Source organism: Oryza brachyantha, chromosome 9, assembly GCF_000231095.2.
Source record: "Oryza brachyantha chromosome 9, ObraRS2, whole genome shotgun sequence".
NCBI lineage: Eukaryota > Viridiplantae > Streptophyta > Magnoliopsida > Poales > Poaceae > Oryza > Oryza brachyantha.
The window spans coordinates 4,499,300-4,523,452 of NC_023171.2; the positions used below are offsets into that span (position 1 = coordinate 4,499,300).

The 24,153-nt window shown below is 43.0% G+C and overlaps 2 protein-coding genes and 2 pseudogenes across 2 annotated transcripts; 2 read left to right on the plus strand and 2 right to left on the minus strand.

Annotated features, from left to right (window-relative positions):
• The first annotated feature begins 1,614 nt into the window (after positions 1 to 1,614).
• On the plus strand, positions 1,615 to 5,667 carry LOC102717182 (vacuolar protein sorting-associated protein 32 homolog 2-like). Its single transcript, XM_006660416.3, has 8 exons — positions 1,615 to 1,757; positions 2,394 to 2,499; positions 2,776 to 2,875; positions 3,021 to 3,106; positions 3,190 to 3,281; positions 3,359 to 3,473; positions 3,566 to 3,755; positions 5,262 to 5,667. Exons 2-7 carry the CDS (start codon positions 2,422 to 2,424, stop codon positions 3,749 to 3,751), a joined length of 657 nt encoding a protein of 218 aa, XP_006660479.1. The 5' UTR covers positions 1,615 to 1,757; positions 2,394 to 2,421; the 3' UTR covers positions 3,752 to 3,755; positions 5,262 to 5,667.
• A 2,355-nt stretch (positions 5,668 to 8,022) lies between these two features.
• On the minus strand, positions 8,023 to 10,222 carry LOC102717462 (annotated as a pseudogene).
• A 1,649-nt stretch (positions 10,223 to 11,871) lies between these two features.
• On the plus strand, positions 11,872 to 18,704 carry LOC107303417 (annotated as a pseudogene).
• Positions 18,705 to 22,537: 3,833 nt separating this feature from the next.
• LOC107304877 lies at positions 22,538 to 24,111 on the minus strand. Its single transcript, XM_015840793.1, has 2 exons — positions 23,017 to 24,111; positions 22,538 to 22,942 (listed from the first exon to the last, which is right to left on the minus strand). Exons 1-2 carry the CDS (start codon positions 24,109 to 24,111, stop codon positions 22,538 to 22,540), a joined length of 1,500 nt encoding a protein of 499 aa, XP_015696279.1.
• Positions 24,112 to 24,153: the final 42 nt, after the last annotated feature.

Consider the following 24,153-nt stretch of genomic DNA (forward strand, 5'->3'; position numbering starts at 1 on the left):
TTTTTATAACATTTTATTTACGGTTAAGTATATTTTTATGCATATATATAGCTTTACATATTTTTTTAAAAAATAAATAAGACGAATGATCAAACGTGTATAAAAAAGTCAACGGTGTCAAAAATATTTAGGGACGGAGAGAGTGATATTTTTTCCATGACAAGCATGCCTCATCACCTATAGCCCAAATGAATTGACAAACAGTTTAGAATTTAAAAGAATATACTTCCATCAACTTTTAAAGTTGAGTAACAGACCATGTGCCGGTCTTACGTTTGAACGAAAATTAAAGCTAGTAAACATGAAAAAAAAAATACATTTCAGTATTTTTTTTAATCCCTGTTAGTTGGCTGTGCTTATCCACCGCGTGTAGCGCTATATCCCGTTAAGAAATAATAATAAAAAAATCAACCAATTACCCCACACCAGGTAAAAAAAAAACCAATGCTTCTCATCAAGTTCACAGTAGAAAAGAGATAATCAATAGTATATTATATTCCTTATATAGCTATGTAACTTATTAAAAAAACACCTAGAATGATACAGCCGAAAAAACCTAAGTATGAGAATGGCTTGACCACACTAAATTTAGAGTCGGTTCTAATTCAATAAATAAATTTTAGTTTCGTCACAAAATAAAACTTAACTTATTTAGATGAATTAGAGTCGCCAATAAAATACTCGTGGCTAGACCCACAACCATAAAAAAAGAGTATGGCTAGACCACGATAGGTGGTTGCAACAGGATGATTAATTAACCTGACATATTAAAGTATCTCCATGTCCATGCGCCTCCACTGTCTCCGCGCATCCACACCTCCGCATGTCCGCCCGTCTCCGCCGTCACCGAGTGCCACACACCTCCGTGCTCCTCTCGCCGTTGTGCCTCACGCCGTCGCGTATCGATACCTCGCTGCACGGCGTCACTCCTCCATACTACCCCGCATGCTAGATGCCAAACTCCACGTTGCATCCTCCATGCCACCCTCGTCGCGCGGTGCCCATGACCATATGATACTAGTTGGTCTTACTTGGTACCATATTAGTTGATATCATCTAGTATGAGCGTCCCCAGACGATAAGGGCAGAACGGATGACGTGATAAAGTTTGAAAAAAGACGGAGGACATGAAGATCGGTGTTGGCAGTGAGGCCGACAGAGGAGGGGAGTAGAGTGGACGAAGGTCAGCCCGAGCGGCGTCATGACGCGGAGATCAGCGTCGGTGGAGTGGAGCGGTGTGGTGACGCGAACGCGGAAGAGACATCGTCGAGTTTCTGCATGTGAGTACCGTCGTTGGAGCAATCGGCGGCAAGCCTCCGAACTACGTCGTCATCCTCGCGGAAGTGATTGAAGAAAGAGCAAAGTGGGGGTGCGTGAAGAGGTTTTGCTTTGTGCATGACTCCTTCGGTCTGGACCGGAGGACGGTGCTTATTCTTTCTGTAAAAAAAAAAAAGAAAAAACGTGAGTATCTTAGGCGAGACCGTTTGCTTCGCGTGGTCATCTTCCTCCCTCTCTCCCGCGCCGTGTCCGTCCGTCGCGTGCACGCGCTGTAACGCGTAGCACCCGACTCCCAACTTGGTCATCCTACTCGTTACTGCTGGCGAGACCCCAATCAAAAGGAGCGACCTGAACCGACGGAAACCCCAACCAATCTGCCGCCGCTTCTCTCCCACCAGAAACCCGTCTCCGCCGCGATTCCCCTCCTCCTCCAACCCATCGCCTCCTCCAATCCAGCCCGCGCGCCGACGAAGATTCAGGTGAGCGACGCCGCCTCCAACCCCTCCCGCTAGATCCCGCACCGCTCTCGATCTCCCCGTCCGTCCCTCCCCTCCCCCCCCCCCCCCCCCCCCCGCGCGAGACCTAACTCGGCGGTTCCTCCTCCGCCTAGGTTAGCGCCGCGGCGGGGGGACCGCCCCGCCGTTTGGGGCGCCTTAGGGTTTGCGCCGTAGTTCGACGGAGTTGGTTTGATGTTGTGGCTGCTCGCGACTCCCAGATTCTGCGTTGAGTAGTGCGCGATGAGGCTGTTCTCGTGGATCATCAGTAGATGGTCTAGTTGTTTCATGTCTTTCCTCTTTAGCTCGCGCACCAGATTCCGATTGAATGTTTGATCATCTTTGGCTTTTAGCCCACCATCGTAGAGATTGCAATTGGACTCTACTAGTGTTTGTTTGGACGCTAGGTTGTGCGGCTGCTTCCCACAAAGCGTTACCTGCGGATTTATACTGTCATAGTTAAGGCATGATGTTAATGGGGGGGCATTGCTTCTTGTGTCGGGGCGCCGTGCGGGGAGTTTGAGTCAGCTCGTAGTTGTTTATTCACTCTAATGCTGTTCTTTATGTTTATCACTTCTGAGTTCCTGTAAATGACAATTTCTTCTGTGATTAACCCTGCAGGGTCTGAGTTCATATTACAACTGCAGCCATGTTTAACAGGATCTTTGGTAAGCCCAAGGAGCAGGCCAATGCCAGTGCATTGGCCACGCTTGATAAGTTAAATGAGGTATCCACGTTGTTTCTTCTTCCCCTTCAATATATCCCGCCCTTGCGATGCTCAGTTGTGCTTCTGTGTGTTGCTTTCGTCTTATTTAGGTAGCCTGAATAATTTGATGATTGTTCTGTTACTGAACTTTACATATGCTCTGTACTGACAAATCATACAATGAATAATCCTAGAGCATAAGTAGTATATTTTGTTTTTCCCTTTCCATTTGCTGCCGCAAAAGACTTGCAATATATTAGGGGCTCAGAACTGAAATCTTATTTTACTTGTATTTAGACTCTTGACATGCTGGAGAAGAAGGAGAAAGTCCTAGAGAAAAAGGCAGCTGCAGAACTGGAGAGGGCAAAAGATTTCTCAAAAGCTAAGAATAAAAGAGGTGTTCATCTCCATACTGCAACTTGTGTGATATGTTTTTGCTTTCTTTTGTTCAGAACTGGAGTAATGCATACCATTTTTAATTGAAGTGGAGTAATACAGAACCGTGCTAATATTTTGTTGATAAAATCATTTTTGTTCACCAGCGGCTATCCAATCCTTGAAGAGAAAAAAACTTTATGAGCAACAAATTGAGCAGCTTGGGAACTTTCAGTTGAGAATTCATGATCAGGTTAGTTCCTACTTAAATTTATGCATAGTTCTGATCACTACATGTTAGGAGTCTTTATCATATGGTAGTCTTGAAAAATACAGATGATCATGTTAGAAGCTGCGAAAGCTACGACAGAGACTGTTGATGCATTGAGGACTGGAGCTGCAGCTATGAAAGCAATGCAAAAAGCAACGTGAGTATTGTTTGAATCATTATTTATGTGTTCAAGTAATTGATGGCTCGTAATGACTATCTATTGTGTTCCTGCAGAAATATTGATGATGTTGATAAGACTATGGATGAAATTAATGAACAGACTGAAAACATGAAACAAATACAAGATGCTTTGTCAGCACCTCTTGGAGCATCTGCTGATTTTGATGAGGTAACCCATTGTAGACATTTATGATGTTTAATCTCTTCGTCATCTCTGTTTTGTTTGTGATGCACTTCTAATGTACCCTAAAAAAACTGCAGGATGAACTAGAAGCGGAACTGGAAGAACTGGAGGGAGCAGAATTGGAATCTCAGCTTCTCGAGCCTGTTGCAGCTCCACCTGTGCATCCAGTTCAGGTCCCAACCAGACCAAATCGCCCTGTTCCACAGAAAGCATCAGCTGAGGAGGATGAGCTTGCAGCCCTGCAAGCTGAAATGGCATTATGATCAGGTTATTGATTTATCCTATGTTTGGACTTAATTAGGTGTACCGTACCTATGTGTTGAGCCTGAAAATTGCAATGATAAAAGCATTTCAATTGGTTATGCTATCCAGAGATGTCAATTGTTCGATGGAAATATTAGGATGATTGGAACACTTGGTAACTACAAAATTAACATTTTTTTTGCAGTAGGTAATTAGCTTGCATAACTAGACCCAGAAAAGTAGGGCAACCAGTTTGTTATATGCTCATGAGCAGCAGACTGCTTTAGCATTTCTTCATGATTTCATTCTGTACTGATTTGTTGGATAGGCTTTCTAGATAAATAATTGTGGTGCACAACAAATCAGTGTCGCCAGACACTGGCTGCTGGGGGTGTTACCTGCTCCGGCGTACGACCGGATGGGGTATGAATGCGTGATCGGCGGACGAGGGCGAGGAGGCTTGGACGCCGGACGACCCGTGATGAGCAGCAGGAAGATGAGAAGAACAGAGAATAGGAGATGAGATAATTAGAGATAGAATCTGCTTGATTAATCTGATCCGAACCATGCCTTTAAATAGGCTTACACTGGATAACTAATTATGCTAAAAATAATGTAAACAACCTGATAAGCAAACTAACAAACTAACTAATACTATATGTTGCTGCCGCACGCCTGGCTTAGCTGGCCGCCGGCCTAGCTAGCTCGGCCTCTGCGATGATACGTTATTCCGACCATGACAGGGGGCTAGGACCTGGACCCAGTGAGCTGGATGGCTCATTATTTCTCATTCCCTTTTTTCCTTGTATTGTCCTGCTTCTAGATTTATATTAGTAAATGTAGCTTCATAGTTAGGCCATCAAACCGGAATAATTATTGAGAACCGCGTAGCCCAAAAAGCACAACTCCATTTCTGTCCACACCTTTAGCCAACCTGTGAGTCTGTGACACTGGCCCATGACCCGGTTGCCATGGGCTTAGCTTTTGCAGGGACGGTTGTTTTGTAATATGATCTGTGAATATGCTAAATCATGGAATCATGAATCTCAGACAAGCCAGTACTGGCCTGGCTTATATTTTCATTTAGGTCAAAACTTTGTCACTACAAACCTTTGTTACACCCACATTGTAGTTTTCTGGCATTCAAATTGTCCCAAATATAGCCTACTTCTCCACCTAATTCCCTATCTCAAATCAATCGCAACTATTTCATTTGATTTCTTCATCCACTTTCTCATTTCAACCAATCACAACACAACCATTTCTCACTTCAATCTTAACCCTTCAAAAACAAGGTAGAAATATTACGGGATGGAGGTAGTGCTTTAATCAAGCAACGCTAGTTTGTTTTGAATTTTTCATTACTTCATGCTTCTTTTCTGTTATCTGGTTGAACATAAGTATGGGTGTTCAGAATAAATGAGAATGGAAGTTTGAAGTATTTATGCAAAAGTGCTATTATTCAACTTATATATCTTTGTTATCTGTTTCTTCCATTCATCTGTTGTAACCCGAATTGACAACCTGCAGGTTCACAATGAAGAGATGAAGTGTACAAATGATTGGCTGTACTCTACGAAATTGCAACGAGTCTAGCTTACAATATATTTCCCGTTGTGTGTAAAATCTTTGGGGATAATCGGCAATCAAAGAAAGATGCTGCTTCAGTCCGGTACTCCAGTGTTTTGTTTTAGTGGCTTGGGGGCCTGTTCTCCTTCGACGGAATTCAGTTAATCTGCCACAATTAGCTCCAAGCTAATCCATGCAATGTGCATTGTTGTCGCACAATATTTTTCATTGACCATTATCTGGAGTCTCGTGTAAAGATATAACCCAGGGTGTCGCGATTGATACGTTGGTTGGCTTTCTTCTTTCTTTACTTTTGGCGACCAAAAGGGCTTTATATATCAGTGGAAATTCAATCTGCTTGAATACATTGATGTGGGAGTATAATGATAAACATTAAGTAAACGTAAATGCCACGGTTCTTGGTGTGGAAATCTAACTAAATCCCAGAGCCCAGGTAAGACGTGCAATTCGGTCCATTCTGTCGTAGTCCCCTACCTCCGATTTGGATTTGACGATGATGCCGTAATACTCTACAAATAATTAGTCAGGTACAGCTGTTAAACACATTAGCATTGGCACTAAATATTATGTTGGGAAAGATACAATATCAGACAATTAAAATTGAACATATAAACACTAAACCTATGATTGTAGAACCGCTAACAAAAGGCTTCCCTTCCAACTTATTTAAGAATCATGTGGCTATCATGATTCTTTAACGACCTTGACTAGATCTGCTTAATAGAAACAAAATTGGCTTAAATATACTAGAAACAATGGGTATAAATATTCAATCCACACTGAATTAAGTTGAGTTTATTCATGTAATACAGTGAACTATGTCTTGTTTTCATATAATGTTTAACGTTGTTGTGATACATTACCTTAAGAAGCTGTATTGTATGATGAAGAATATAGGTTGATTTCAACGACATATGCTGAGAATATGGGAATATATAAAACCAATGTCATCTCTCTCCAATAAAACCGTTAAAGTCGATGGTTGTTTATGTGACCAGTGAAAAACAAACCAAATCTTGTGATGAATAAACCTCGAAACTACTGTGCATCAATAAAAAGAAAACACAACAGAGACACTCGCCGGTTCTGTGAATCCTATCTAAAATTCTAAAACTCTCCAAATCAATATAGCACTAGAAGGGCTTTGTGAGGCGCTGTCAGTACCCCACCGCTTGAGTCTCAAAAACCAAAACAAAACAAAATCAAATCAAAGAAAAGGTATAGACTATAAATTTACACCAATTTTTAAATAATAGTATGTATTCATTCTAAGTCTAAGACCAACCCGAGTATAGACTATAACAATTCAGTATAGATCCATCACTTTAATTAAACAAATAAAATAAAACAGTGTTACGAACGCAATGGAAAACAAAATCTAATATAACTTTTTAGATAAGTGACGACATCGGCACAACCCCACAGGCAACGCTAGAGCGTAGCAACTTGCCTAATCTTCGAACGACTAATCATCGGGCGCAACATCGACTTTTGGGGAAAGGGGAAAAAAAGCTAAGCTGAGTATAACCAATAACCAATGTACTCAACAAGTCACCAACAAATACAAATAAGACTCGCTTTTGCAAAAACGATAGTTAAAAATAAAACCAAAAGATAACAATAGATAGTTAAATAAACAATAATTAAATAATAGTATTAAACCATTCACTGACCAGTGCTAAACTGCACCACACTAGGCCAGCATTTAATGCTGTGCTAAACCACACAATACCAGTGCTCTCACTAACACCATGTTAAACCACAACAACAGTAGGCGGTTGATGGCTGGGCTAGGGCCGACGCACGGTAGCAGGAATCGTGCGAAAGTGGGGTTTCGCACGGGCATGCTAGGGTTTGAGGAGGGCTGGCTGCTTGGAGGGTTTTGGGGGCAGGGGCTCCTCTGTTAAGGGGTATTGGAGATAGAAAACAACTAGGAGTCATTCCTATATATATAAAAAATGAAAGGATAATGTTCAACGGGCAGATTAGATAGAGCCTCTACAAGTTTAGAACTTGTATGGGATTTGGATATGATGGGTTTGAGTGGAGTTCGGCCAGCTTGGGGAAGGGTTAGGGGTGCATGGCCAGGGAGGCTGAGGGCAACACGACTGGCGCTAGCTCTGGCTCGGCCTAGACTCGGCCACGGCTGGGAAGGAGGGCATGACTAGGTTTGGCTCAGCCACGACTGGGCCTAGGGCTGGCTTGGCCATGGAGGGAGGAGAGCACAACCATGGAAGAGAGGAAGGCTGGTCGGCCTGGGTCTTGGGTTGATCTCGCATTTAAACTCGACTTTGAGCCCAAGAACGCAACACCTATGGCTAAAACAACGAATTGAACGGATTGCCGACTTTACTGGAACTTTGGATGATTTTTATTCGGTAAATTATTAACCCGTTTCTTCTAAAATTTTAACTGTACATACAGTTAATCGAATTTGACATGATGAAATACAAAAACATGTATTTGAGGCATTTTGGATTAATTAATTAAACAATTTCGTTTGGTTAATTAACTCCTAACTGAACGAACAAGATTTCTTGTAATTTAATTTTAGGAAAATGATTTATTTTCTTAGGGTAAAACTCGGTATGTTACAATTATGTTGTGGCCCTCCGAGCATGGAATATTGTATCCCCTGTTACCGAAGATATTGGGCAAAAATAGACCAAGTAGTTACTCAAATGAAGCATGTTTCCTGGAGTGTTAACCCTCTTTGAGAGAAGCTATGTTAAAATCATACATGAGCTGTCAAGTTATTAATTTTATCCTTTTGAACAAGTTAAAATAAGTCATACAAATAAAAATCCACTCGTACAAGTCCATTACTGTATGGACTAAATATTGTAATAAGCTTCCTAATTCATATATCTAATCAGTCACACTATGACAACATGTATCACTTAGCACTATATATCATCGTCCACCAGAGAGACCAAAGATAGTGCCAATGCTTGTTGTCGTCGATTGCGGATATGATGCAGAACTAAATTCTCCTTTATGCTTATTCAAACTCAGGTGTGTTGGTGCCAGATCTGGTAGCAGCATTTCATTGTCAAGGTACTGCATTACCTGGTGCATCCTGGGCCTTAAAGTAGGGAATGGATGCAAACACATCAGAGCTAGTTTTAGCACGAGACATACCTCATCTATGACACCTTCAACCTGTAATCTCCTATCCACTGTTTCAACGAGTGTTCTATTATGCCAGTGTTGAAGAACCCAATTGACCAGCATGAATTGGTTCCCGTGTGCATCCTCCTTGATGGGTCTTTGCCCACACACCACTTCAAGTAGGAAGGTTCCAAAGGCATAAACATCTGTAAGAGGAGATGCTTTCCCCATCCGTACCAACTCAGGGGCCAGGTATCCCATGGTCCTAACGACATGTGTGGTTTGTGGGTTAGAACCATGATCTTACAATTTTGCAAGGCCAAAGTCGTCCATTCATTCCACTATCCAGAAACGCATTGCTTGCCTTGATGTCTCGATGAATGACAACCTTTTCCCACTTTTCATACAAATAGAGCAAACCACAAGCAACACCTTTGATGATTTGAAACCTATGGGCCCAACCGGCTTGTCCTCTTCACAATACAAATATTTGTCAAGGCTACCATTTGGCATATAAGTCATACACCAAAAGTAATTCATAATTTCTTCGACAATATCCGAGCAGCTGCACAAGATTGCGGTGTCGAAGCTGGCCAATGGTTACAATCTCAGTGATGAACTCTTTCATTCCTTGCCGCGACTCATGGGACACTTTCTTCACAGCAACCACTAGTTTAGATGTTGGAAGGACCCCCCTGTACACCTTACCAAATCCTCCTACACCAAGTAGGTGCTCATTGCTGAATCCCTCTGCTGCACGAAATAAATCTTTGTATGAAAACCGGTGTACCCTAAACTCATCTTCCCAATCCTCATGCAATTCAGCATACTTTAATCGCCTCCGCACAAATAGAATAACAGCAGTCCCTGCAGAAAGAATCAGCGCTGCAGTAGCCATTGGAAGAATAATCTCCAATACCCTAGCTGGGAACTTTCTACCTGGATGAGGCAGCTTCGGCAGTGCGTTGACATCGATGACTGGAGCTGCACAGCCCATGCAAAAACTCCAACCAAGTATGATGTATTGTGTGCTGATTGGGCCGGTGGAAGACGAGAAACCAACATACGCAGGATCCATGAGCACTTCCGAGAGATCACAAGTGGCAGAGAGCAATGGACATTCTGAGTGGTGCCATGGCCACACTGATCTGTGTGGCTTCCTCTCTGTAATCCACCCATATTTGCATCGCCTCGCCACTGTTTAGGCTCAAGTTCCTGAAGATGTTCTTGTCATCGTAGAATCCAGCAGGCTGTGAGCTGAGAGACCGGACGCTGTTGATATCGATGCCGATGTGGTTGTCGTTGATATCCTTCAACTCGGTGTTCTGGAAAGTATCAAACTCTACTGCGAAGATATGGTTGCTCGAGTTGCCGTCGTTTCTGCTGCTGAGGAGGCCCAAGAACTGATTTGCATCAACGCCTGATAAGCTCTTGCTCGGAGCAATGAAGAAAGCCATGCCGTCGACGCTCGTCTCACGGTACACAGAAACGATGCCGAACACAAAGGAGGCAGAGAACGTTCGCACCGTGCCGCTGGGCGACCTGCGGAAGCGCAGAGGAGAAGGGTGGAACGCGTGGCCGTAGAGATTGACGGTGCCATTGGTGACCTCCAGGAGACCATTTGCCCTCACTCTGGCTGCTCCATCAACGGTTAGGTTTGCTCCGGAGAAGCCAGAGTAGAGGAACCTATCTTCACTTGTGCAGCGCAGTGGAAAGGCAACACTGATGAAGAGGAGGTCCAGAGAAAAGTGGATATGCTGCTTCATCTTCCCTGGTTTAACTATCTTGAACAATCCTACAGAGATGCAAAACGGAAGTGCTTTGTATTTGTAGGCTAATTAACAGCAATTCAGCTGATGCAGCTCTGGGATGGAAGCTAGGAATATTGGCTAGCTAGCTGCCATTACAAATTATTGCAGTGAGGGGGCCACTTCCTAGCTATCCACACTTTGGATGCTGTTGGTGTTGGGTGTTTCCTGCTCAGTTTTCCAATTTCAACTGTCGCAACCTCATCTTTCGCTTTTGCTCGGCTTGTAAGCTACGATTTAAATTTTCAATAGTTGATTTTGGAGTTTTTTTATCACAGTATATTCTAATATTAACTTTAAATCGCTAAGAACACGTATATAAAAATTTTATTCATAAATTGTTATTCGTTTGTAAATATGTCATTTAATTTTTTTAATTCAAAAACCAAAAGGACGACCCACTCGATAGTTATGTCAAGCAACTGGTTTAATTCCTTGATATTTCGTCGAAACTGCTTCACTTAATTTTCTAAGCTAGGTACATGTCCAGTCAACAAATGAATATATTATATGTTGACTGTACCACGATCTGGTCTCCTTATGCAGTACTGTAAGCCGACAAGGACCGTATATGATTAGTTGGACAATGCTTGGATTTGCTATTAATGGATTGCATAATTAATTCTAGTCAAATTTCCTGTATCTCAACGTACTGAACAAGTTCTGGTCTAGCTGTCTATATATCCGACCTTTACTTTGTGATATTTTCAGTGAAGATTGCTATACTACTAGTTGAGTCTAAAAATTCCAACTAACAACTTGAAATAACGCTAGGGTGTCCAATATTTCAGTCCAAATAACCAATGGCTCAATAAAGAAGTGGTAACAAGCGGTAAAAACCTAATTGAAGTTGAATTTTGAACTTATATTTAGAGTTGTATTTGGTGTTTTTTTTAATCGTAGGCTATTTTTTACCATTGACTTTTAATATATTCGGTTTTGTACACCTTATTGTTCCTAGCTCAAACAAGCAGCGATAGTAATCACGAAAGTAAATATATTGATACAATATAATATTTGTTGTAACCAACAAGATTTTCTGATTGTTAAAACAATAACACACGCACTAATTTTTTCTCTCCACAGGTAGTAAGGGCCCATTTTCTCAAGAGCAAATTTATCATAGGTATTATTAGATACCACTGTTTTCTATGTAAAATTTAGTCCCTCATCATATCTAAAATACTAAGAGATATCAAATTTTACGTAGAAAACAGTGATACCTCATGATACCTTCCGAAGGATATCCTTTTCTCAAACTCTTGTGAGAAAATACAAGAGTTCACACCATCTATTCCCTAGTCACTTAGGCCATGTTCGGTAGGGAGAGGGATAAGTTAACTTGTCCGGTATGAAAAACGTAGTAATAGATTAGTATATAATTAATTAATTATTAATTATTAAAAAAATAAAATAGACTAATATGATTTTCAAAATAACTTTCCTATAAAAATTTTTTATAAAAAATATACCGTTCAGTAGTTCGAAAAGCGTGCGCGTGAAAAACGAGCAGGATAAGATAACTTATCCGGCAAACCGAAGGCGGCCTTGGCCTTAGTCAGGCTCCTTCCTCGGCTGAGCGACTTCAATTCCATACTTGCCCGCGGCGGCCGCAAAGAAAGACTGTGGTGATGGCAATAGTACCAGTTGCCTTTGAATCCAATCAGGTGAGGGTGGGTCTAATGGGCAAATGCCTGCTGACCGTTAAGTCGTAAGAACACTTTGTACGCTTAGAAAATTTATGAAGACAAACTTTTATACTTTATGTTTATATATTGAAAGTTTGTACATAGAAAGAAATTTAGCACATAAAGTAAAAAAATATCAACTTTAAAAATTATCATGTTAGAAAGTTGTATCTACATAGTATAAAGAATTATTTATAGAAAGTTTGTACATAGAAAGTTTATATATATATATATATATATATATATATATATATATATATATAAAAGTTTGAATATATAAAGCATTCGTGTGGGCTAACTAGACCGCGAGCGTTCCCTCGTTAGTCTTTTCGATCCGGTGATGGCACCGGAATAGATCTAGTTGGTCGGTGTTGACTGATGAGAAATTTAGTAAAACTACTAGTTTCACAGCGTGTTCGCTAAAGTTTTATGAGAACGCTATGTCCACAAAGTGGTTAAATGATGTTTAAGGACTTGCCATTCTTAGATGTGCCAATTAATCTATTTGTGACCCATATAGACATATACGATGATAAATCCTTAAAACTAATTATAGTAGCAATTATAAATAATTAAACGGCCCCATATTAAAGTGTGTTAGGAATTTCTAATGGTGAGTTTGTAGATTCAGTTCTTTCCTTCTTCCCAAACCTGTTATGAAACCGGTGTTAAAAGCACCACCGGAAGCAGAATACAGAGGCAGCGATAGAAGATTCAAAATATGACAATGGCTGCCGCCGCACTACCCTATTCGCGTATTCGCGATATTTGTTAATGAGCTTTGTAGTAGCTAATCCCTGGGGCATTGATTAAGGACACTCCTCCCTGATCTAGCATATTTATAGTGTATCAGGGTATCATTAACCACCAAACGACATTGCCACCGTCAGTTGCACGCTCAACTATGCCATAATATTTTAGTTGTTGTGTGATTATAATAGGTTCATCGGTCAATTTAAGCGAAAGTATAGGATAGAGTTCGACTCTATTGTAACCCTAACACCAATTACAATTCTAAATCCTAAACTACAACGGATTACATACATTTATTTGACACAAATTCTAACAAACTCTATTGTCATGCCCCGAAATTCTTTTTCCAGCCCAATTAACGAAAATAAATGATTAAGACCAATTCATTTAACTTAATCAGAAGCAAATCCCCTAATCAAATTATATAACTAATGAGAAGCGACTTGTCAGGATGTTTTAAAATATTCTGCAGGCGCCAAAACGCACTAACAGGAGCTTAAGTGGAGCTGTCAGATCACTGGAATTAACTAAATAACAATTAAAATTTAGGGAAAACTTAAATCCCCTCCCTCTCTTTTTCGTTTCATTTCTTTTTCCCTCCTCCTTGGCCGATGGACCATTTTCTGCTCGTCTTCCTTCGCCAGTTTGTCGGCCTCCCTCTCCTCCCCCCTTCTTTTTTTCTCCCCTCCATCCCTCCTTGGCTCCTCCTCACTAGGCTGGCCCGCCGCTGCGGCCCAGCCACCCGCCAAGTCCAAGCTGCCTCCCTCCTCTGCCCGAGCAGCCGACAGGTGGGCCCCACCTTTCGGGGTCTTCTCCCTCCTCACGCCACGTTTGCCCGGGCCGGCAATGGCCGCCTACCGCACCACACCCATGTTGCTACCCTGCGTCAAGCGCCCACACCACTACCTTCACCCCTCTCCTGATCGCCTAAACGAGAGGGAGGACTAAGTCCTCCCCCACTTTCTCCACCTCCCGCATCATGCCACCGCCGGCCCACTTCCCCTATTCCATTCGGCTGACCCCTCCCCTCTTTTAAAAATCCACCGCCACCCTTTGCCTTTCCTCCTCGCTCGCTCTCACCACCTTGCTATCTCTTCCCGTGCCCAAGCTCGCTGCCACCGGTGATACACCGCGCCCACCTCCCATTCTTCTCTGCCGCACGCGTGCCGGCGTGTCGAGGCCACGTTGACGTTGCCACACGTCATCGCTCGCGCTGCCGCTGTGCTGTTGTGTTCATAAGCAAAATTGGATTTTAACCGTTAGTGGCACGGTGGTAAAATCGAGTCTGAATTGCACTACTGGATGGATCAGATTGTTGACGGGAAACCAGATTGGACTAGTGATTGACTCTGAGTGACAAATGAATTGGATCAGGGGAAAGAGTCCGATTGGAATATAATGCAGATAGAGGATGATTCAGGTAAGATGCAGAGTCCGTTTGGAAACGTAAATGTAATATCGTAGGATAGGTTCGGTATTTATTCAATTAGGAAAGTAGAGTTTCTATTTGTTAAGATTAGTTAAAAGATACATATCCGTATCTGTTTGGGTCAGTTTTAGGGGTATAAATATAAAACCTGATTGTTTGTAATAGATATCAGAAACATATCAATAAACATACTTTCGGCACATCGCCACCAATTCCGACGAAGCGAGCTATCGCTGCGAGGTTAATCGACTTTGCAATATAAGTTGTATTTGTCAACCTGTCGAGTAGATTTGATAGAGTTTTCTCGGTTCGGTCTGATATTCTATCTAATTTGTTCGATGGTTTATCTGAGGTTCACAAATGGAAGTACTGACTGAATCTTCATGCAATTTGAGCGCATATTTTGTCTTACGGTTGCTCTTGAACTCAAAGGGAAGGTACTGATGTTAAATAAATTTGACTAATTAGTCATTTGCCTCTTTTGATCTACAAATAAATATAATCTTTTGACAACACCAGTTATAATTTACAAATAAATTGAATAATACATAGGGATTATATATGTTTTGATATGTATAAGATGATTATAGATGTCTCCCATCTCAATTATAGATGTCTCCCATCTCAACATCATGAATGGATACATTGTAGCTACAGACTTGTTCGTGTAGAACTTGAACATGTCGTTGACTTACTGGCCACAGAGATCAACGCGTCGGTGCTTTGACGCTAATGCTTCACAGAACACTTGGGCATAATTGGCTTGATTGATTCAAGTCATGGATGTATTTCTTGTAAATTAATGTTTTTATAAACAACTACATAAAGGGGTGATTTTGATCTAAACGTTAAGACTGAAAAATAAACTTGATGAAAAGACCCTACAATCAACTCTATCTAAATTTAAGGTTGAAATTCAATTTTTTTCTTATAAAAATATGCAGATGCAAAAAAAGTGTGGAAAGGTATTTAATCTTTTCAATATGAGCTTTACTCGGGTCCTTCATTTTGTACCGCGATGTACTAAAAACCTCACTCGTGCTACCCATCTCACGATCAAGCTAATACTAAAATTCTAACTGTTGGTGATGATAGATAAAATAGTCATAATTGCATGGTACCCCGAGGTACCAGCTTGGTCGTGGGGTGAATAGCACGAGTAAAGATATTAGTACCTCACGGTACCAGTACCTCGTGGTATAAAAGGAAAGCTCTTTCAATATATATCAACGTGCGGTGCATGCTAACTGGTGCTCCATTTAAAATTGGGCACTTAGCGCATCCCCAACAGCTCATCTAAATTTAGTCATCCATATCTTCATTTGGATGATCATCTAAACTAGTTTCATCCTTCGTATCTATATGTACTCCACTAGATCATTCATATATGACATCCTCTATATCTCTTTAGAGAATAGAGAGATCATCCAAATATGAAGGTTCTCTCTCCTAATATGGATGACATCTAAAAATAGATGATAGGATAGCCGTTCCGTTGAAGCTCAATTTATAGTCTTCATTCTCTATTTTCAGGATAGAGGATGTGATAGATGAGCTGTTGGGGATGCTCTTAGAGCATCTCCAAGAGGATGCTAATATTTTACTTTCTAAAAACATGTATTGGGTTATCCCAAAAAAATTTTGGGCATAAAAATTACATACCCCTCCAACATATATCCAAAACTGAATAAGTTGTATTTAGAACAAATATTTTTATCTCAAATTTAGGATACAAGAGAGTTAATTTTAGAAATGTGTAGATATTAGGAATGTATGTGATAACTTGTTGAAGATATATTTTCTAGCCAAATTTCTAAAATTCAATTTTAGTCGTCTCTTATAGATGCTCTTAAACGTTTAAGGAGGACCGTTAACTGGGCTTATCCACTTACATGAACAGGGATAAAAGGGACACCATATACAGTACGGTGATGCATACATTTTGGAGCAGACCCGACAAAATGAAACGCCATAATCAGTATTAATTATCCTTGACTTCCCCAAACATAGAGTAGACTAAGGTGGTGTTTAGTTACCAAAATTTTTTGACAAAAACATTACATCGAACATTTGATCGGATGTCGGAAAAGATTTTTGGACACGAATGAAAAAACGAATTTCACGGCTAGCCTAGAAACCGCGAGACGAATCTTTTGAGCCTAATTAATTCATTAGCACATGTTGGTTACTGTAGTACTTATGGTTAATCATAGACTAATTAGACTCAAAAGATTCATTTCAAGATTTCTTCCGTAACTGTGCAATTAGTTTTTTAGTTTATTTATGTTTAATATTTTATTTAGGTGTCCAAAAATTCGATGTGATGTTTTTAAAAAAAAATTTTGGAACTAAACAAGGCCTAAGCCTAGCGTTCGAAGATTCCTGGAGGACCTCACTTAGCTAGCTGGCAAGCTCCATTTACAAATCACAAGCTGCCTGTGCATAATTCAAGCCCCAATTCGCCCAAAAATACATCTTCTTGCGACATGAAGCTTCTACTGTTCTTCTTCTTCCTCTGGCTGATCCAACAAGTGCATGGAGATGACAAGTTCGTCTACTCCGGATTCGCCGACAGTAGTAAACTCATCCTCGACGGTGCAGCCATGGTGACGCCGGATGGTCTACTCGACCTAACCAACGGCTCCGCTAGGCTCAAGGGCCACGCGACCCACCCAACCCCGCTGCGCTTCCGCGACGGCGTGTCGTCGCCGGTGCAATCCTTCTCCATCTCCTTCGTGTTCGGCATAATCTCCCCCCGCCCCAGCAATGGCTTCGCGTTGTTCATCTCGCCGGGGAAGAACTTCTCGGACGCGCTCCCGACGCAGTACCTGGGCCTCCTCGGCGACCGGAACGACGGCGCGGAGACGAACCGCGTCTTCGCGGTGGAGCTGGACACGATCCAGAACAGCGAGTTCCAGGACATCGACGACAACCACGTCGGCGTCGACATTAACAGCCTCCGCTCCGTGCGATCTCATCCTGCCGGCTATTACGACGGACAAGGCGTGTTCAAGAACTTGAGCCTCGTCAATGGCGGCCCGATGCAGGTCTGGGTGGACCACGACAGAGCGGCCACACGGGTGGATGTCACCATGGCTCCTCTGAGCTTTGCAATTGCAAGACCATCAAGGCCACTGATCTCGGCCGATTGCAACCTGTCGGCAGTAATCACAGAGCTCGCATACGTTGGCTTCTCGTCGGCAGCAGGGAAGGCCAATGCGCGGCACTACGTCCTCGGCTGGAGCCTCGCCATGAACGGTCCTGCCCCAGCGATCGACACCACCAAACTGCCCAAGATGCCCGTGTGGCCGTGTTCTTGGATCCAAGGATTGGTCCAAGGTCATCGAAATCGTTGCGCCATTAGCAACAGCAGCATTCATCCTCACTGTTGGTGGCACCATTTTGGTACTCGCCACAAGGTACCAGAGGTACAAAGAGCTGCGAGAAGATTGGGAGGTCGAGTTTGGGCCGCATCGATTTTCATACAAAGATTTGTTTCGTGCTACCGAAGGATTCAGGAACAAAAACCTACTAGGGAGCGGGGGATTCGGAAGGGTATATACAAGGGAGTGCTTCCGAGGTCTTCACTCGAAGTTGCCGTGAAGAGAGTGTCACATAATTCAACGCAAGGAATGAAGGAGTTCATCACGGAGGTTGTTAGCATAGGGCACCTCCAGCATCGTAACCTTGTGCCGTTACTTGGCTATTGTCGGAGAAACGACGAACTCCTAGTATATGAGTTCATGCCAAATGGAGGCCTTGACAAGTACTTGTTCAGTGAAGATGGAAAGCCTGCCTTGAGCTGGGCTCAGAGGGTTGGGATCATCAAAGACATTGCATCCAGCTTACTCTATCTCCATCACGAGTGCGAAAAGGTTATCGTCCATTGAGACATAAAAGATTAGGCGACTTTGGTCTCGCAAGGTTGTACGACCATGGCGTTAACCCACAAACCACTCATGTTGTTTGGCACCATAGGTTACCTAGCCCCAGAGCTAGCAAGCACAGGCAAGCCGACCCCACTGACTGATGTGTTTTCGTTCGGCATATTCATTCTCGAGGTCGTGTGTGGACATAGGCCTATTAAGAGAAACCATGATGAAGAGAATCATATAATGTTGTTTGACTGGGTACTCGAGCACTTGCAAAATGGATCGTTGACAGAAACAGTAGATGCCAACATTTGTGGAGACTATGATGAACTTGAAGCATGCTTAGTGCTCAAGCTGGGATAATTATGCTCTCACCCGGTCATGAATGCAAGGCCTAGCATGCGGCAAGTCATGCAGTACCTTAATGGCGACATCCCAGTGCCAGATGATCAGCTTCTGCCCACACAGATGAGCCTAGAAATGCTTTCACTGATGCAGAATGAAGGGTTCGATCCCTACATCACGTCATTTCCTTCATTGCCAACAAGCTATGAGCCACCTGCCCTCGTGGGAGAAAGATAAAAGGTTCAGTTATGCTGATAAAATGGCATGTGTTTATTTTAGTTAAATTTGTCCCATGTACCGTGTACAAATATGTTCTGGCCGGTCAATATTGCTATTTCGGCTTTCGAGGGATGGTGTGTACAAATGATAAATAATAAATGGGGGCTGCTACGGTACGATGTACCGTTAAGACAACGGGACATATTATATTATCTAAGTAACATAGTACTTTCTAGGTAATATGGTACCTCAAATGTATCAGTTATGGTACCATATCCAGGTAAATGGTACCTCACATGTATCGTGTGTGATACTTTAAGATAATATGCTCAAATAACATGGTACCTTCTAAGTAACATGGTATCTCACATATACCATGTATGATACCTAAACAATATTATATCTAGTACTAGTGATCTCATATACAGTATCATATCACCAGTAGCGAATGCTCATCGTCGTCGTCACTATTGTCGTTGCGGCCATCACCGTCGCCGTCACAGCCGCCGTTGTCGTCGCCGCCGCTGCAACTGCTGTCGACCACTGTAAGCTGCTCCCGGCCACCGCCGCCGCCGTTGTTGTTATAGTCGTCGCCATGACCGATACATAGTCGTCGCCGCCGCCATTGTTGCCGTAGTCGTTGCCGTCGTGGTAGTCGTCGTCGTCGCGGTCGTCGTTGTTGCTATCGCCACCGCCGCAGCTGACGTCATTCTGCCGCTAGCTGCTCCCAGCCGCCGCCGTCCACGTTGCGTGGCCAATGGCCTGCCCCTGTTGCTCCTTTTCTTGTCTTTTTTTTGTCATGCATGGATGCACATGCTCAGCTGCATGCTTTTGTAGTTTTGCCTCCTCGACGCCGTGCTGCAGGATGCACGAGGAGGAGGATTAGGAGGAGATGGCGGGGAGGAGCGGTCGGAGCAGATCTTGGTGTAAGTGCAGCTACGGCCGGTGAACACGCACCTTCAACACCGCTATCGAGTCGAATCCCGTTGAAGTGGGATACCGTACTATAGTATTTTCGATAATAAATAGAGGAAGATGGTGGCTGGATCTTGGATGACTTAGTCCTTGCTCCCTCCAAATTGAATTACGTTTAGGGTGGTGGATAACTTTCTTCGTCCAGTTCTTTTTTACATCAAACCCATTGTGATATGTATACTTATGATAAAACTTGTATGCATCGTCGTATGACGCGAAAATCATCCCTTCTTTTAGGACCATATCCGGTGGAACACAGGGCCCTGCCGTTATCGACCAAAAATAATGTCAGCGTGTTATTACATTATAACATAGCACAGGCGGTGTGGGGGGTGGTGGTTTTCGCCCTGAACTGCGATGGATATGAATTGCCCCGAAAAGTTGAGCGCGGCGATAACTCTGGCAGTTTTGAGGTGACTAAATCTAGAAGATTCATTTACCTCGTGAAAACGGCTATATTCTAATTAAGCGGCATTGAATGCAAGTTAAAACTTAACTTTCGCTACTCAGCTTCCACTCCCTCCAACAATACATTAGTCAAAATTTTAGCGCGCTTGCTTTCTTGCGTGTTAATGTCAGGACATTAAAAAATAACTCAAAGATGTCTCCTCGTGATAGGTGTTAGTGTTCAAGTAAAAAAATTAACTTGTGGTAGCTGGCAGAACCCCACCGATACATCATGTTTTTTAAGTTAAAAATTTACTTATGGCTTACGGTTTGCGGGTGTGTGCTCTTATCATAAGTTAAAGCGTAACTTATACTCCTATAGAGTGGTGGGGGTTGATGGTGGTGTGTCACGCGTCATATAGATATAGATATAATACGTACCGTGCGTAGGGTTAGTTATATATATATATAATATATATATATATATATTAATATTAGTATCACGTTTACACTTTCATCCTCGCTTCGTGTAAAAGGGTTAACTTAGAAAGACCATGGTTGGATCACCAAGGGTTATAAGCAGGCCCCCATACACCTAAACTTTAAAGGTGTGGTACTAAACTACCACTACACATCTACTTCTAAGCCACATGGGCTAAACTCGCACTACTAACAGACTTTAAATGGGCTAGAGTGTTACATTCAACCCCACCTTAAGGGCTGCCGGGACTCCCTTCGATGCAGACTATGGCCCAATGCACATGCATTATACAACGGTGCACATGCATTATACAACGGAGGTTTATTCTCTGATACCAACTATAGCACCCAACCCCCAAAATCCGCTGCATTAGTCCGCTCTACACGTTGAGTGGACCCATGTTCGAATAGTATCCCTGTTATACTTTCGTCCTCGCTTCGTGTAAAAGGGTTAACCCGAGGATACTATGGTTGCAGTACCAAGACTTATTAGCAGACCCTCATCCACCTAAACTTTCAAGGTGGTACTAAACCACCACTACACATTCACTTCTGGGCCACACACTACTAACATGCTTCGAACGAGCTGGGGTGTTACAGTCTACTAGGAAAATCATATGAGCTCATAAAGGCTAGAGTCAACCATAACTGATCTCACATGAATGAAACTAGTTTCAGATTAATTTGCTGAATGGATGCAAACATCTTAGTATTTAGTCATTACAACTAGTTAACATTTAGGATTTGACAAATAAAGGAATTGAAAGATTGCACCCACGCACAATTACAACGAAAATTTAATCAAGAAAGCATTATCTCCTATTGTCATGGAACTTTGACAACCATCTAAAACCAGGAATTTCTTCAGGTGCACAGATAATATAGAGCCAAGTAGGCTATATATTGAGGTTATTTTACTACTTACAACAAAAATTGTTGTAACTTGCACATTATTAACTTGTGCAATTTCTATACAAGTATTGTGCAACCGAAAAATTTCCTGCCGGTTTCCATTAGAATAGAAAAAGAAACAGTTAATAGCACTTGTTAACTTACAATGTGTTTTGATTAGTCAGCCAACAATTGCACATGACGAAGTAAAAACATTAATTCATATAAATGGAATAAAGCTTTTCTACTGCAGCATGAATGGTACCCACTAAGGCCGCGTTTGGCTCCCCCAATAAGTTAACTTATCCGTCTTGTTTTTCGCGCGTACGTTTTCCGAACTGCTAAACAGTGTATTTTTTGTAAAAGATTTCTATAGGAAAGTTGTTTTTAAAAATCATATTAATTTATTTTATATTTTTTAAATAATTAATAATTAATTAATCACGTACTAATCAATTACTACGTTTTCTGTACCGGGGTAAGTTAACTTACTGGCCATCCAAACGAACGCAGCCTAATTCATTTTTATTAGTTTGTTTGCTTGGAGTAAAAATTTAGAACCTCTAGATGAACTTGCATTACGAACTAGAATAACACTGGGTGAATTAATCTGGTATGTCAAAAGGCGATTCGTGTGTAATTAAACAATAGACAAAATTAAGCATTAAATCCATGTAAAATAAATGATATGGACAATATGAAAACTAGTTAATAGCGATTAGTAAACAAAAACTCTGTCCAACAAGAAATCTGATCACTTCTTAAAGCACATGTCCAAGCTTTTTTTTGTCATAGTTTAGATCGCTGACACAAAAAGAGTGACACGCAGAAAAACGAGATGGTTTGAACAGAAGTGGTCCGACACAGATGCACCGGCCGGTCCAGCCTACAAATTCCACGTTCATAGCCTAAGCACGAATCTTGAAGACAATCAACGGCTAGAAAATTCGACTGAGATTTCAGTAGATTTCAGGCAACTGAAAACTAGAAAATCCGTAATTTTAATTCTAGATGGATCACACGCTCCCTCAGACCTATAATGAATTAAGATATTTCTCAAAGTAATACTCGGCAAACATGACAGATACACAAAATAATCTGGCTTGTCTAAATGATATTAGACATAGTGAAATTATACCACTGACAAATCGACAAGTTTATGTTGTACTGAAGGTATTACAGCGAAATAATTATGAAAAAAACGATTAATTAAACTGACAATCACGAACAACTAGTTTTCTTGACACAATGGAAGCTTTCACCTTCCCAAGGGAGAAAGGTGCCCGAGGGGGTGATAGTATCTATACATTGAGTGGACGGTATTGATGAGCGTGGCAAATGAGATTATGGCGGCAAAGATGACGAAGAAGGTGACCGTCTGCCTGGGGAAGCACTGCATCACGAACCCTTTGAGGACCCTGACGCCCGTGCTCTGATGGTGCGCTGCCACATCGTTGCAGAGCTTAAGGAGATCATTTGGCACGCAGGTATTCCTGCAGTCATCGACCAGCAGCCTGAACATGTCGACGATCTCCTTGTCTGTCCGCTGCGTGTAAGGCAGGATCCCGCTGTTCCTCAGCAACCTGGCGTCGGCGTCGATCTGCAGCAGGCGAGCCATGCAGATGGCGTAGGCGGTGACGCCGTGGCCGCAGCGGAGATGGCTCTGCTCGAACGCGATGAGGTTTCGAACATGGACTCGCTGTAGCCGTGGATGTGCAGCGCGGGGAGACGCATCACCCCACCCGTGTGCAGCTTGCTGCTCTCGAAGGTGATGTCAAAGCAGCATGAGCTGCTGCTACCCATGGCATCATTCTTCTTCTGCTTGGTGAAGACGGTGAACGACTCCTCCAGCTCGGTCGCGCTCGGCAGGTGCGACTCTGGCTCCCTCGGCGGAATGGAGTCCGTGTCCACGGCGTGCTTATCTCTGGGCACCAGAGACCAATGGAAAAGATGCAGGAGATGATGGACTGTTGGTGGGAACCAGCCGGCGTTTCCGTTTGCCGTCGCCATCGGAGTGGGACTCATCTCGCCTTCTTTCAAACCAAACGGGTGGACGTCCTGGAAGCAAGAGAGAGCGAGCTGTTCAAAGCTGCGGGTGATGCCGGCAAAGAAGGTGTCCTTGAGTCGCCTGTGCAGCTCTGTGAGCACAAAGAAGGGGATCTGGTTGTGCAGAAGCAGCAGGTCCAGCCTAGTTTGCTGCATGTGGAAGGATATGTCTGCGGACAGGTCCCTGAACTCCTTCCCGTGCTCTTCGTCGCGGGCCAGTTTCGCCGGCAGTTTGTCCTCGCGTATGCTTGGCCTGATAAGGAAGACGGCGAAGAGCAGCAGACACCCATCGAGCAGCAGCATCTCGGCGAACTCCTGGGAGCTCATCTGGAAGGAGTCCCGCTCGTAGCAGAGGCGAGCTGGCCCTTCTTTATCTTTCGCCCATTTGAGGAAGCCCTCGACGTCCAGATTGAACCGTGTGAGGTACCTGACGATGCCACACTTGTTCGCGTAGGTGATGAGTGGCTGCGGCTGTGCAGTTGCTGAGCAGCGGTGGTACGGCCCGACGGCAGCGACGACTACTTGGTCGTCGTCCGTCGTCTCCGTCGCCGATGGCTGTCCCGCAGCATGTGGAGGGCTAGCAACAGCATGCCGGTTCGCCTTCGGCCGAGGACTGAAAATGGAAGGGTGTCGGGGGTTTCCAAAGGCGTCGATCCTTCGAAAGTACGGAGGGATGTACTGGCATGCCTTCTGTGCTTCCTCATGGATTTTCTGGTTCACCTGCACCACCCAGTCGTCGTGCGAGCGCACTCCGTTTCCTTGCGGCGCTCGCGCCGAAGGTGCCATGGCCACTCAAGCTAGAAAGCTAGTACCTACCTGAGGTCGAAG